At 39.2% G+C, this 14,069-nt stretch overlaps 1 protein-coding gene across 1 annotated transcript; it reads left to right on the top strand.

Annotated features, from left to right (window-relative positions):
• The first annotated feature begins 1,747 nt into the window (after positions 1 to 1,747).
• On the top strand, positions 1,748 to 12,582 carry LOC134073014 (T-cell differentiation antigen CD6-like). Its single transcript, XM_062529945.1, has 14 exons — positions 1,748 to 1,833; positions 3,685 to 3,738; positions 4,538 to 4,834; positions 5,234 to 5,548; positions 5,817 to 6,128; positions 6,514 to 6,570; positions 6,853 to 7,014; positions 7,401 to 7,532; positions 7,953 to 8,069; positions 8,645 to 8,719; positions 8,879 to 8,974; positions 9,253 to 9,336; positions 10,221 to 10,307; positions 11,194 to 12,582. Exons 1-14 carry the CDS (start codon positions 1,785 to 1,787, stop codon positions 11,316 to 11,318), a joined length of 1,962 nt encoding a protein of 653 aa, XP_062385929.1. The 5' UTR covers positions 1,748 to 1,784; the 3' UTR covers positions 11,319 to 12,582.
• The last annotated feature ends 1,487 nt before the right edge of the window (positions 12,583 to 14,069 follow it).

The following is a 14,069-nucleotide window of genomic DNA, read 5'->3' as shown; positions in this document are numbered from 1 at the left end:
ATATATATATATATATATATATATATATATATATATATATATATATATATACATACACACACACACACTATATTGCCAAAAGTATTGGGTCACCTGCCTTGACCCCCATATGAACTTCAGTCAGATTCTGTTCTTAATCCATAGGGTTTAATATGACGTTGGTTCACCCTTTGCAGCTATAACAACTTAAACTCTTCAGGCTATTCCATGCTCCCAACTTTGTAGAACAGTTTGGGGATGGCCTATAAGTGAAATTAAATTGAAGTTGAAATTGGTGATGCCTTAAGCAAAAGGGTGTTATGAGAACCATTTAGACTGTGTCAAAGTAACAATGTAGCATGAATCAATACTTCAAGTTAGTGTTTCTTTAGAAATTAAAGAGAAACTATCAACTATGCAGTTTGGACAATTTCTTTTTTCGCTCGCAGATTTCTCTGCAGAGCTCCCCCTACAGATTTAAGACACTCCTCAATCGGTCAGTCTGCTGTTTCCTCTCTCTCTATTCAAACAATGGTTTACTTTCTGCTTCTTTTCGCTGGCTCTGCCATGACAAATGGTTGAGACACTCCATCACTACCTTGTTTTTTTTGGTTTTTTTGTAAGTATATTTTTGGGGGCTTTCATGCCGTTAATGTTATAGGACAGTGGGAATGACAGGAAGTGAATGGGAGAGAGAGTCTGGGTGGGATCTGGAAAGGACCACGAGGCGGGATTCAAACCTGGTTCGCCGGAGCGCTGTGCAGGTGCCCCAGCCAGTTGCGCCAGAGCTGGGGCCCACTACCTTGTTCTTGACGGTGCCGGGCATGTATGTGTGTAGTGCAGTAAAGCAATTCATTACATTGAGCATGATCGCGAGGCTGCAGGACTTTCTGTTTGCCAGTGCAGCGGCCCGCCGGCCCAAAGTTGCAAGGGTTTTTTTTCCGCTCACAGGTGCTAGGTGGAAGCGAGATAGCCACCATTCAAGCTGACAAAAAGACATATTACCATTCCAATGACTCCGAAGCTGTTCAGTTGAGGTAAATTCCGCAAAAAGAAAACTGCATAGTTCCCCTTTAATATTTGAAAATGCACACTGTAGTGATTATAGAAATAATGTGTAGCACCCCTGTATATGGTTTTACTTCTTTCTCACTATTAACTTACTCACTAACTCTAACCCTGACCCTGACCTTAACTGTAAACCCTAACCCTAACTCGTCATGACAAAAACTGAATGACCTTTAATGCCAAAAACGTTATGCAACAAACATTTATGACTTGTTTTTAATGTTGTAAAAATGTGTATGTGAATGTGTAATGACACATTCATTACAGTGTCACGTCACTCTTAATAAGTTATGTAGATAACTTCAAATAAAGTATAATCAAAAATAGTATCCAGTATTCAGTGCTGGCTTGGGTCAACTTTATGAATACACAACACAACGCATTAATCACCCTGCTTATTTGCAACAGACACTGGTTTCCCCTCAAATATAGGCTATGTCATTACAATACATTGCATACAGGCTAGGAGCCATCCTTCTGATTGTGATTATCGCTTTCCTCACCTGAAAACTGTTGGGTTTTGAGTAGCTGAACTTCTCAGTCATACACAGAATCCTCCTGAAACCAGTAGCATGTAAATTAGAATACCATCACATGACACAAAAGTAGCGGCATAGAGGAAACTGCAGTTGAAAAAAACACACAATGCCACTATGTCATTTTTGTTTCCTCCCTTGATGCTTTCATTCTCCTCGCCCTTTGCTCATGTATGTCAAGCAGGCTTTCAACAGAAAAGGATGTATTTGTTTATATGTATCATGTTCTTGCAGATCCTTAGATGTGGAGGTAAGGTCAACAAATGTTTTTTTTTATATTCTAGAAAAAACACAAATGAATGTGTATTCCAAAAAGGTGTATTCAGAGATATACTTGCATGCACAAGTTAACTGTGATGCTTCACGCGATGGTGCTATTGTTACTGGTGCTGGTTACTGGTTACTGTTGAAATGATATGTAGATACCTCATAATAATGATTTCAGACTTTTAAGCTTTCTTGAAATAATTCAGCATTATTCATACTGTTGAATATTGTTTTTGTACTGTTTACGAATGAGTTATGAAGTGGTCATTCCATGACAAATCAGACAGAATCCAGGCAAATGGTTGTTGCACCATCTCAGATTTTGCTCAGAGTTTGTCTACCTAGTGTTTAGGTCCCAAATTTGACAATTGTTTTATTCCTATCCTGCTACATGTTCTCAGTATAACTGAATCACTTCATGCCCATTAGTTTTACATAAGCCCTATTTGGATCAAAATGCAAAACTAGTGATATTGGTGGTTTTGTAAACTCATTTTTGTTCTCATATAGCATCGCATCAATCAGTATTTTGTCTGCATGTGCAATACTTGATCAATTTGAAGCCCATATTTAAAGTAGGCCTACAGCTGTGGTCATATGTTCATGAACCCATGCTAAAGTTGACTAAAAAGAGGAATAAAAATCATTCAACATTTATTTTAATGCCTTAACTTTTAAAAAACAGGAAAAATCCAACTTTTGAGGACACCAATTGTCTTTGTGAATGAATAATGTGTCATAAATAAATAAATGTTCTGTCTTAAAATACAGGGGTCATAAGTACAGTACACACCCCCATGCTAAATTCCCATTGAGGGCCAGTTATTTCATGGATCCAGGATATGCTTTGGAATTAAAATAGCCCCACATCATCGCGTACCCATACCTAGCGATTGGCATGGGGATACTTTCCATAAGATTATCTCTCAATGCAAATCAAGCCAGCTATTAGGCTAACTGAAATAAAATCATACTAGGAACACAAAACTCTATGTGGGAATAGCGCCGTTTATAGTCACAAAGTGGCAATGATGTAGCATGTTTCATTTATAAATAAATACTCTTACTTGGTTACATTGCATACTACGCTTTTTAATTCTTGGGGTAAACCAATGGTTTTTATTGTATTTATTTATCTATGGTATAGCATGAGCACTTTGTACACTAAATGTCATAATGAATATATACATATTATATTATGTTACTTATTGACTACCTTACAATTGGTAATAAATAAATAAATAAATAAATACAGTTCAATATGAACTGTAAATGGTCTAATTTGTCTTTGTGTCCTCAACTTCAGAATTGTTTTCGCTACCCACACCATGTCAGTCATAAAACTATTATTTCACTTTACCGCTTTATTTGGTATTTTAACAATACATGTGAACAATTCTGGTGGACTTAGATGATCAAAAACATTAGTAAGCATCCTTCAACCAGGGATGAGGATCCTGCCTCATTGGTCTGAAACGGAATACTTCACAGGCCAGAATTGCTACTATGATATTACAACTTGAGTTCTAATATCAATATATATAACAAATGTTACAAGAAGTTTGATGTGATGTTAAGACAGTATGAAGGCTGAAACATATTATACTACACTATAATACAATATGCATAAAATATTATATATTTATCATGTACAATAAACAGAAAAACATATGGAGCCAGAGTGTGCGATACCTTTAGAATCTAAAAAAGGTCAACTTAAATTTGCTGATTTTTATTCTATTTAAGTGAACCTTTCTAATACCTATTTATTAAAATGTGAATTTTTGGTGCACATATTTATATGTATATAATTTATTTCTTTATTTTTTCCCAGCACACCAATATCTCACCAGTCCAACTGCAGAAACAACTCTGACTGAGGAAGAAAGTAAGTGATTAATTCTTTTTTTGTGTGTTTTGTGTTTTAGTGTTTTTTAGTAAGTGTTTTAAATACAAACTGGCACAGTAGTGAAACACTAAACATTGAACACAAAGAGGAAGAGACATGACAGGCAAGATTCTACACAGTAGAAAACCAGCTTCTGCAGATCACACCTACAGTATGACGCATTCTGAATCTACTGTACAATTCTGCACCTGAACTGCACTGTGTGAATTGTACAATAACTAGTGCAGAACTAAACCATTGGCTATAAGTTGAGCTTTAACCTCCTACTCCTGCTGAAAACCTCCTGTAGTTGTTCTGCAGCATGACAGGATGTGGCTTTCTGTTGTAGCGGATTGCACTTCATAGTGTGCAGGTGCAGCTGATATCCTACATCAGATTCTGGTTGCTGTGAAAAAAAACAATGGCCTGTATCTGGGGTATAATCTAGCCCACTGTATTTGAAAAAAAGAAAACGGGTCTCATAAATGCTAACAGTGCTAAGCAACTGACAGTGTTATGGTGCATCACCATTACTCAGAAACATTTAAATCAATCAGCTACCTGGCACACAAGTCAGATATAAAGCAAAATACTTGAGAAGATGTGTTATCATACAAATATTCCATTACGTTCTCATTATTTTTCTTGGGGTTGACAAGAGGAATATCTAAAAAAAAACACCCTCTATTAGTTAGTGCTGTGGCTGTTGTGCAGTGGTTGTAACATTGGAGTTTGTGCTGCAGTGGATGCTTAAATACATTCTAGCTCTGACCAGACTAACCCGGATTCCTCTGCCTAGGCCCTATAGCATCCATAACAGCTCATCCCTGGGTGACCTTGCTGAAGGACACATGCACGTGGACTCTACGTCGGGACATAAGGTCAAACATCAGCCTGACCCAGGAGCTGAGGTTGACAATCACACAGCAGATCTGCCAGTCCCTGGGCTGCGGAGATGTGGACGGTATCAGTGAGACATCGGCACCGCTCAACAGCACGTGTCTGTCTCACTGCCTCCGAGTCGATCATACAGGACTGCACCACTGCTCAGAGGTGGTGGCCGATGACTGTAAAGTCTTGACCAAAGTCACATGTGGTAAGAAGTGAAGCAGTGATATACTCACAAGAGTCAAGAGGTTGAGATTTACCAAATCCCATCATACCCGACTTTTACCCATTGTAGAGCGAAAAGTGTGGGATGGCCAAAATTCACTCCTCAAAATTCCCCAAAGATGCAGGCACATCTTGACATTGACAGTGATCTGCCATACGGTAAAGCTACCAGGGGCAGAGGATAAACAACTAGATTTCAACTTGTCTTTCTATGACCAAAATTAGTAACACAAGTCACAAAAAATGCCCTTTTGACCTCTGGCCCACAGACTTCTACTGTATAGATACTGTACATCACCATTCCATGGAAATATATGCAACTACTGTACATATGATGTGCATATGAACCCAACCTCATTGTGTTCTCCACCTTTGACTCCAGGACACAGTAAAGTTCGTCTGGTTGGTGCAGATCATCGTTGCGGAGGGCGTGTGGAGGTTTGGCAGGGGAAGCAGTGGGGCACTGTGTGTGATGATGACTGGGACGTGAACGACGCCAACATCGTCTGCTCTCAGCTGGGCTGTGGCTATGCCGTCATGGTGACGGGACAAGATGGTCGCTTCGGCCCAGGCAAGGGCTCCATCCTATTGGACAATTTGAACTGCACCGGCCAAGAGGGGAACCTATGGGAGTGTCCCGGTCGGAGAGGCACAGATGACTGTGGGCACAAGGAGGATGCTGGGGTGGTGTGCTCAGGTATGACTCAAAGCCAGCAACACATTCAGTTCAGTTGTATGTTATATATTGTTTGTTTATTCAGTTATTTATGTATTTATTGTAATTAAAATATAATTTACTGTGCCAATGACAACTCAAGACACTTCACATTAACTGCTACAACTCTTAGCATGATCACTATGTACATAAATAGTTTTGTGGGGTTCATCTGGATAGCACAAGACAAAATAGTCACAATTGTCATCTTGTCATAACTAAGTCATTGTCTTCTCTCACCTTATTGTAGAGTTTAAGGATGTCAGGCTGTCAGGAGGTCTTGATCGGTGCTCAGGTCGGGTAGAGATCCATCGAAATGGGACATGGGGAACTGTGTGTGATACCTGCTGGGCCAAGGAAGAAGCCAACACTGTGTGTTCAATGCTAAACTGTGGGAGAGCTGTCAATTTTTCTGCATTCAATCCACCTTTCACCCATGACAACAGCACCAAGTGGTTTTACTTCTGTAAGACTGCAAACACTAGTTTGTGGCCTTGTGAGGAATTTGCCAACCACCCAGCTTTTTGTGCTGACTCAAAAGCCGCAGGATTAATTTGTGAAAGTGAGTGTTTCCAGTTTAACTAATTGAAAATCTAGAAAAATTTCTTCTGGCACATATGTATTTACTTTTTGGTCTTATCCTGAAATACAGTAGTTTTAACTGATTTTTTTGGAAGCAGGTACAATTGTTATCAGGCTTGGTTCAAGTTTATTTTAAATGCCCATATAGGCATACATATGAATGAATATTAATTAATGGATACGGTATGCATCCTATTTGTGTTGTGTATCTGTATTATTATCTGTATTATGTGTTATGTTATACAGTATGTTTATCCTCTGTCTGGAACCCAAGGCCATCTTAAAGACAGTTTGTCCATGATGCCAAATGGTAAATTAGAGTTCAGTCAGATGTCTGAATAGACGTTCCCTCCCTTTGCTTTCAGACTCACTCGGGCTGCCTCCAACCCCTACTCAGGACACAACGATCACAAGACTAAAAGGCAAGACAACACCAATACCACAGCTCATTCCTCTAAAGGGCCGGCAACCAAAGATGCCTTGACTAAATGACATGTCAAACATCTGTCTTAAGTATATAAAACATCTATAGGTTTTTTTTTTTTTTCTATGTTGTCTATAGTAGATATGTCTGAGTCTTTGTTTTTTTTGTATTCAGTGATCATCTATCCGTTTATGTATATTTCATATGTGCTTTTCAGTTGTACCACATGATCTTATTGTGATGAACTGAGACCGTCAAGTCTCTGATTTTGTTTGTCCAGATGTTTCTCCGTCTACGAGCACGGTCTCTGTCTCCGTGACAACCGGAGAGCCGTTGATCCCCCTCTCTCTTGAGCAGCTGGGCTGTGTGGGCCTATCGGCAGCCCTCCTCATCGCCCTGATCGCAAACATCATCATCTGCTGCCGATACAGGAGGCAAGACAGTGGGTGATATTTTTTTTCTAATATGGCAGTAGCAAGAAAGGTTGTGGGTTCAATTCCCGGCTTCCACCGTTGTGCCTCTGAGCAAGGCACTTACTGTAACCCTGAGTTGCTCAGGGGACAATGTAACAATTCTTGTTACATAATCGACATACTGTATGTAAGTTGCTTGGGAAAAATAGACAAAAGTGTAAATATGTACTGTATATTCCTGTTTGAAGTCCCATTGAATCTGGTCTTTGAAGAGGACTCTGCTTCGTCACACATTTACAGTATTTCACTGTTAGATGCTCATATTTTGAACTGTTTGGTAGAACTGCTTCACACTCAAACAAAATGATGCACCTTCATCTGAGCTGTGCTAAACTAAAACATGTGCCGTCGACAGAGCTTTTGATTCAGCGGAAACACCCTGTGCTTCAGAGCGCAGGTGAGCACCATAACAATGACTACGGAGACAGCATCGACCTGGTCAACGTCACCAGCAACAACTACGAGGCAGACCACGCCGATCACTCGGGTACATTACACATTTTACAGTCCATTAAAGCAACGCAGTGTCGTTCTTTTACCTTAGAATACATTTCAAACTCATTTTGATGTTACTCTGACTTAAATGATTACCCCAGTGGCTTGAAAGCTGATGAGGTGGATTCCTACCTATGTTGCCCTAGTCAGACAGTGCCACATTACACATTTGGATCAGGCAAAGTGCAGAGGTGCACATCTAGTAGAAGATGAATTGTTGTTGTCTGTCATAAGGCCCACATTTTCTAGCAGTGCCACTGGCAAAAAAGTTCTTAATCACACAGTTTGACTCATACACACATGCTCTCTCACAGCATTTCACAGTACATTCCGTTATTTGTTTTTATTTGCTTTTGAAAAGAGCGGGCAGACACACTCTCTTGACTTGTTTTTACTCTTTTCTTTTGTCCAGTGGAGACTGCCCCTTCTTATTACCCCCAGAGCAGCATCGACAGCTCGGTGTCCTACGATACGGACCGTGATGGAAGCCTGAGCGTCGAGCTTGCCTACCCTCTCTCCACCTTCCGCAGTGAGTGGCTGCTCTTTACGCCAGCTCATGTGTTGTTGATGATGAGTGTATCATAAGACATCTAATATAAAAACAAAGACAGAAAGAAAACTGTGAAGTTAGCTATGGTGAGTCATAAGTATGGATGAACAGACCGGATGAAGTTTGAAATGCAATAAGACACTATGACGTAAACCAAACCAGTACCCAAACTCATAGCCAAAAGAGTACAACTGACACAATTTGTTCAAAAACAAAAAACAAAAAAAACAGCAGCACTGAAGAAAATGAACAATCTCAATTTAAGTCACCAGATGAAATACTTTCCTACGAAAGTACTTCATTTTCTACTGCTAGGCCTGGGTTACCTGTAATAATTTGATTTCCGATGTTTTGGAATCTCACACATTCACACAATCTCTCACACAATCTCATACTGTACACAACACTGGAATTCTTCTGCAGAGACACACAAAAGCAAATGATTCATCTGACATTTAAACTGAGTTGGAGTAATAGTCTACCCACTGACTTGCGATTGTTCATGATTTTGTGGGTGCTCTTATCTGTGTTTTTTTTTTGTTGTTGGTCTTCAGATTCACGGAAATACAGCTCAGAAAGAAGAACCCCGACTGCAGGAGTTTCACACATGAGCAGTCTCACAGAGGAAGGTGAGTAAACTGGAACCTTTCGATGACTTTAATCATGAGTACAAACGTTCTTAAAATCCCCATTGACAAGAAACCTGGAATCATACATTTCAGCGGTAATTTTGATCTAATGTGTTTAGATGTGTCATGTCCCCCTCTGAGTTTATAGTCTTATTTTAGCTTGCAACCCTGCTGGGGACATGGCCACATTGCATGCTGGGTACTTAGTGGACAACTGTCAGCCAAACAGGACAAGCTATGCAGGCACAGCCAGTGGTAAGAGAGCATCATTATCATGGTTTAGGATTTATATTGTATCCCTTATTGTTACCTCCATATTCACATTCACATTTATTTTCAACAATGTTTACTGCTGATGCTAGAGGGTTTGATAGGTTTGATCTTAACAAATGCTTGGTGTTTACAAAACTAAATAAACACATGTAAAAAGTCTAAATCTAATTTGCCGTTGAACGTTATTTTATTGAATGCTTAGTGTTCAGTGTTGAAAGAAGCCAATTTAAACTGATTAAAACCTGTGTTCTTTGTGGCAGTGGATTCCTTTGACTCTTCCAGCACTTCGTCTGGTGAATGCTATGAGAACGTAGAAGCAGCCAGCTCTGCACTACCAGACATAGGTGAGATGCTCACTGTTACAGTATGCCACCATCTGCTACCTTCTGCCTACATGTGTGTGCTTTTACCGGCAGCTTCCTTTGGTGTCATGTCATCACATTGATTTAGATGGAATATGGTCAGGTCAACACATCTGTTATAATAACAACAGCAACATGTTACATTTATATAATGTTTTTCTCGACACTCAAAGTGCTTCACAGTGAAGGGGGACCACACCACACTAACCACCACCGATGTAACCTGGGTGATGCATGGCAGCCATTATGCGCCAGCACACTCACCACACGCATCAGCTTGAGATGGAGAGTGCAGAGAGTGAATGAGCCAATTGCATACAACAACCTTTTTGAGTTGTAAACTCACTCACAGCAAAGCGTACTGCTGCTATCATGGGGTGTCATTTTAGTTCAACAATTTGGCCTAGGTCATAAGCAGGCAGCATACATGGATACAAACGTCCAACCTAGCTACAGAAGACTATAGCTCTCTCTGTATGAAAGGGTTTGCTGGTGACACAAATGTAAACAAATGGCCCATGTCATGGCACCTCCCATGACTACTAGGGGAAGTACATATCTACCGTACACTGGAATGATAGTCAATCACTCACATTGTTCTGAACACAATTGTGTATGCCGTGAAAAGTTATTGTTATTGTGAAAATTGTCATCATTATTAGGTTTGTCATTATTCAAAATGTACTTTAACTGTTTTGCTACAAACTGATACAGACACTGTTGTTATTGTCAGTTATTCTGACATTGTAATGTGGTGCTAGCACCATAAACATAAACGTAAAAACAGTCACTAACATTGTTATGAATATCTTGCTCAATAATAAATCCTCTTCACAGACAATTGTATCTTCTTGTTCTTCTCTCAGAGGCACCAATTTATGACCAGACAGATGACTTCCTGCAACATGATGGAAACCACGGAGAGCTCACGGCAACACACACTTTCAGCCAGGGTAGATAAGGACATTCACACCTCTCAACCCAGAGTACCTGAGCTGAACTCAAGTCAAAAGTTCATTTGCAGAAACAACTGTCCTTTATTTGGATGAATATTCATAAATCATTTCATCATATCATAACATCAAATTGCATCTGTTTTTTTGTTTGTTTGTTTGTTTTTACTGAAATGAAATGAAACTTACTATAGTTACAGTGTACAACATGATTTAATGTTTGTGCAAATATGAGACGTCTGCAAATTAACTCTCCCAATGTACTGTAGGGTATTCTTAGCATACCAAATAGTCTTAAATGAATGATCATTTTTTAATTGATAGCAAAAATCTGAATATAAAGTGATTACAAGTGAGACCAAAAGATGTGGCCAGACAATAAACACGTGCATAAGCACAAACACAACTTTTTCACAGCTATATATTTTTTACTATATGACAGGATATGTTTGTAGGAGTAGCCTGGCCCATAATCTAGCACAACTCTAAACTATAAAGCTAAACTAAACTCTAAACTATAAAGCTTCTATTCTATTCTATTCTATTCTATTCTATATTAACTAGAAAAGAGCCATATTCACATGTCTGGGCACTGAAGCTCTCCTTCCTGTTTAACCAGATCTCAGGTCTGTCTAGGAATTCAAATTCAAAATGCTTTCTCTGTCTGTCCTGGAATTGATGTCAGAATTGCTTTTAAAAGCTTCAAATGTTTACTCTGTTGTAAGTCGCTTTGATTTAAAACATGTCAGCCAAATGTAATGTAATGTAATCTATCTATCTATCTATCTATCTATCTATCTATCTATCTATCTATCTATCTGTCTATCTATCTATCTATCTATCTGTCTATCTAACTATCTATCTCTCTATCTTTGGTTCTGTTCAGGGGTGGCGGCAGAAAGCCCCTCTAGTGGAGAAGACTCCCCCCTCTACTCCCCCGTGAGCATGGAGCCGCCAGAGGCGGAGGACGAGTCTGACTGTGACTATGACGACGTGGACTACTTGCAGTGATGGAGAGTCCATAGACTGGGACCATGATGATGTTCTCACATACAGTACATGCAGTGACCTGACCTGAGATGACCTGGCCTGATTTGGGGAGTCCTCGGACTGTTACCACGACAACATGGTTAGCCACATGCAGTGATGGGTAGTCCTCAGCCTGCTACCGTGACAATGTGGTCAGCTGCATGGAATGATGAGAAGACCTCAGACTGACTGTGGTCAGCTACTTGCCATCGCCTGACCTTGAGGTGGGTTTCACAACAACTCATATCCGAATACATATCATTCTTTGTTCACTCCACAGGAACAGCAGTTGAATTAAAGATTATTTATTGCAATTACAGTTTTTCTCAGTCGCTTTAGTACATTTCTCAGAATTGAAATTCTCAAAACTACTTGTTCAATCTTCACATCATTGCGTCACTTGTGCACATCAAAAAATCAGTTTCTCATTTTCTTTCAACAAGTTGCAAATGTTTTGGTACATCCATGCATATTATGATATTCTCTGCTGAATAGTCTCACCCCCACAACATGCAAAATGGTTGAACATGTTGTCATGAGAATTTGTGGCCCAAAAGACAGGAACGTCAGGAGGTGGAGGAAGACTGCACTGTTATTCCTACAGCACTGCATGTACAGTTTTTGCTAAGGGGATTGTCCCATTTCATCTTTGAATCGCAATGACATGATCTGTCAACAAATTATAGTAAAAAACAGTAAAAGCGTAAATGTGAATCCTGTCCAGTCTCTTGCAATCAAACTCCCACCTACACTAAGGTGTAACCTACAATTTCCAAAAATTGTCATCAAAACTTGAGCCATAGTTTACATCAGAACAGGGTACACTGTTATACTGACAACATGACTATGTCATTTGACTGTCTTATCCGTACACAATGACATAAGGACTTGTCATTCTGATGCACTGACATTCATTGACACAGATATTTCGTTTTGAGAGATGAACTAAGGCTTTTGAGCAAGAAACTCGCTTTTGTAGGTAATCCATGGTATTTTGCTGTTTGTACAACTTGTTCTGAGAAATGCACTTACTGTTTTGCAAATCTCAAGGATGATTCGAGAAATGTAGCAAAGCAACTGAGAAAAACTGTAAATAAAGGCTGCAGATTAGTAATCTGGGCAAAATGTTGAGAATGGACTCAGTATATATCCAATAACGATTGTCTGTGTTTACATATCTGTCCATTATTGTTTATATGCACAATATGACTGCAATTTGTACTTTGTAAATAATCTACTTTTAAATTAAAATTTGTAAAAAAATTCTAAAAACGTTTGGTATGTGGAGACTAGTTTTTCTTTAACTGGCCACAGCATGGCGCTGTGCACATGCAAGTGACTTTGACATCCCCTTGAGAAAACATGTAGAGAAGATCATTAGAATGTATTACTTAAATGTACATTACATTATTAAAACCAATTATTAATTTGAGTTGGTATCAAAATGATCATTAAGGATAATCTGAGAATTTAGCAAACATTTGAAAGCCATCAGCCATTTCCATAGCATGATCCATAGCTTTTGATAGTTGAATCCAGAATGAATTGATGCAAAATAGTCAGACTGTACAAATAAGGTATCAGATATTCTTCACTGAAATGTTGCTATTCTACTAAAGCATCATTATATGTTATAAATATGAACTGTTGTTCACTGAAACAGGTTGTGCAATTTGACACATTATAACACCTGTGTTAGTATGGAATTATTTGAAGGGCTCTTGCTCAAGACTTTGGAAAAGCTATTTAGTGGACTTTCATTTTGATCATGAGGTTTTGGGTAAATGCACTTCCTTTTGCCGTAGTAGAGCATGATTGTATAAAGCCAAAGATGAACCTTTGACATTTTAAATATTTTTTTGGAATTCTTTTTTTGCTTAGAGATTACTGTAAAGCACAGCATAATAGCATAATTAACCAATCCCTTAAGAAGCACAAGCTCTTTCACATGCCAAAAACAATTCCAACCCACCCACCATCACTGCATACTCCCTCTACTGCCACACACACACACACACACACACACACACACACACACACACACATGCACACACACATGCACATGCACACACACACACACACACACACACACACACACACACACACACGCACACACACACGCACACACACGCACACATACACACACATTGTTGTTGTTTCTGCAGAGTTGTTGATTTTATAATCCATCCTTAATCACATAGATTTTACTGTAATGGCCTAAATGAACCCAAACACACAATACACCTCTTTCTCTCTCTCTTTCTCTCTCTCTCACTGTCTCTCTCTCTCTCTCTCTTCAATTATATATGCTTTATTGGCATGTCCATTCAAAAAGAAACATTGTTACCAAAGCATGCACGATGCAGAAATGTTGAAAACATCAAAATGAAATAGCATACAATGATATAAGAGCATAATATAACAGAATATACAACATAGTCATATAACAGTATCTCAACAGTACCTCAGTCTCTCTCTCTCTCTCTCTCTCTCTCTCTGTGACAGTCTGTATACTTTGTCTCTCTCTCACGCGCATACAGAAACACACACACACACACACACACACACACACACACACTGCATGCACAGGGAATGTTTGTGAGATTAAGGACAACTAGTATTATCACACTATGTGAGTGATATATTAAGCTGACAGCTACAATCTTGCTTATTCCCATTGGGATTGGAGTGGTAATGGAAAATTACCTTTCTTGAATTGTGACCCTGTCACTC

This window comes from Sardina pilchardus, chromosome 24 (assembly GCF_963854185.1).
Source record: "Sardina pilchardus chromosome 24, fSarPil1.1, whole genome shotgun sequence".
Lineage (NCBI taxonomy): Eukaryota > Metazoa > Chordata > Actinopteri > Clupeiformes > Clupeidae > Sardina > Sardina pilchardus.
This window is presented reverse-complemented; position numbering and strand designations above follow the sequence as displayed.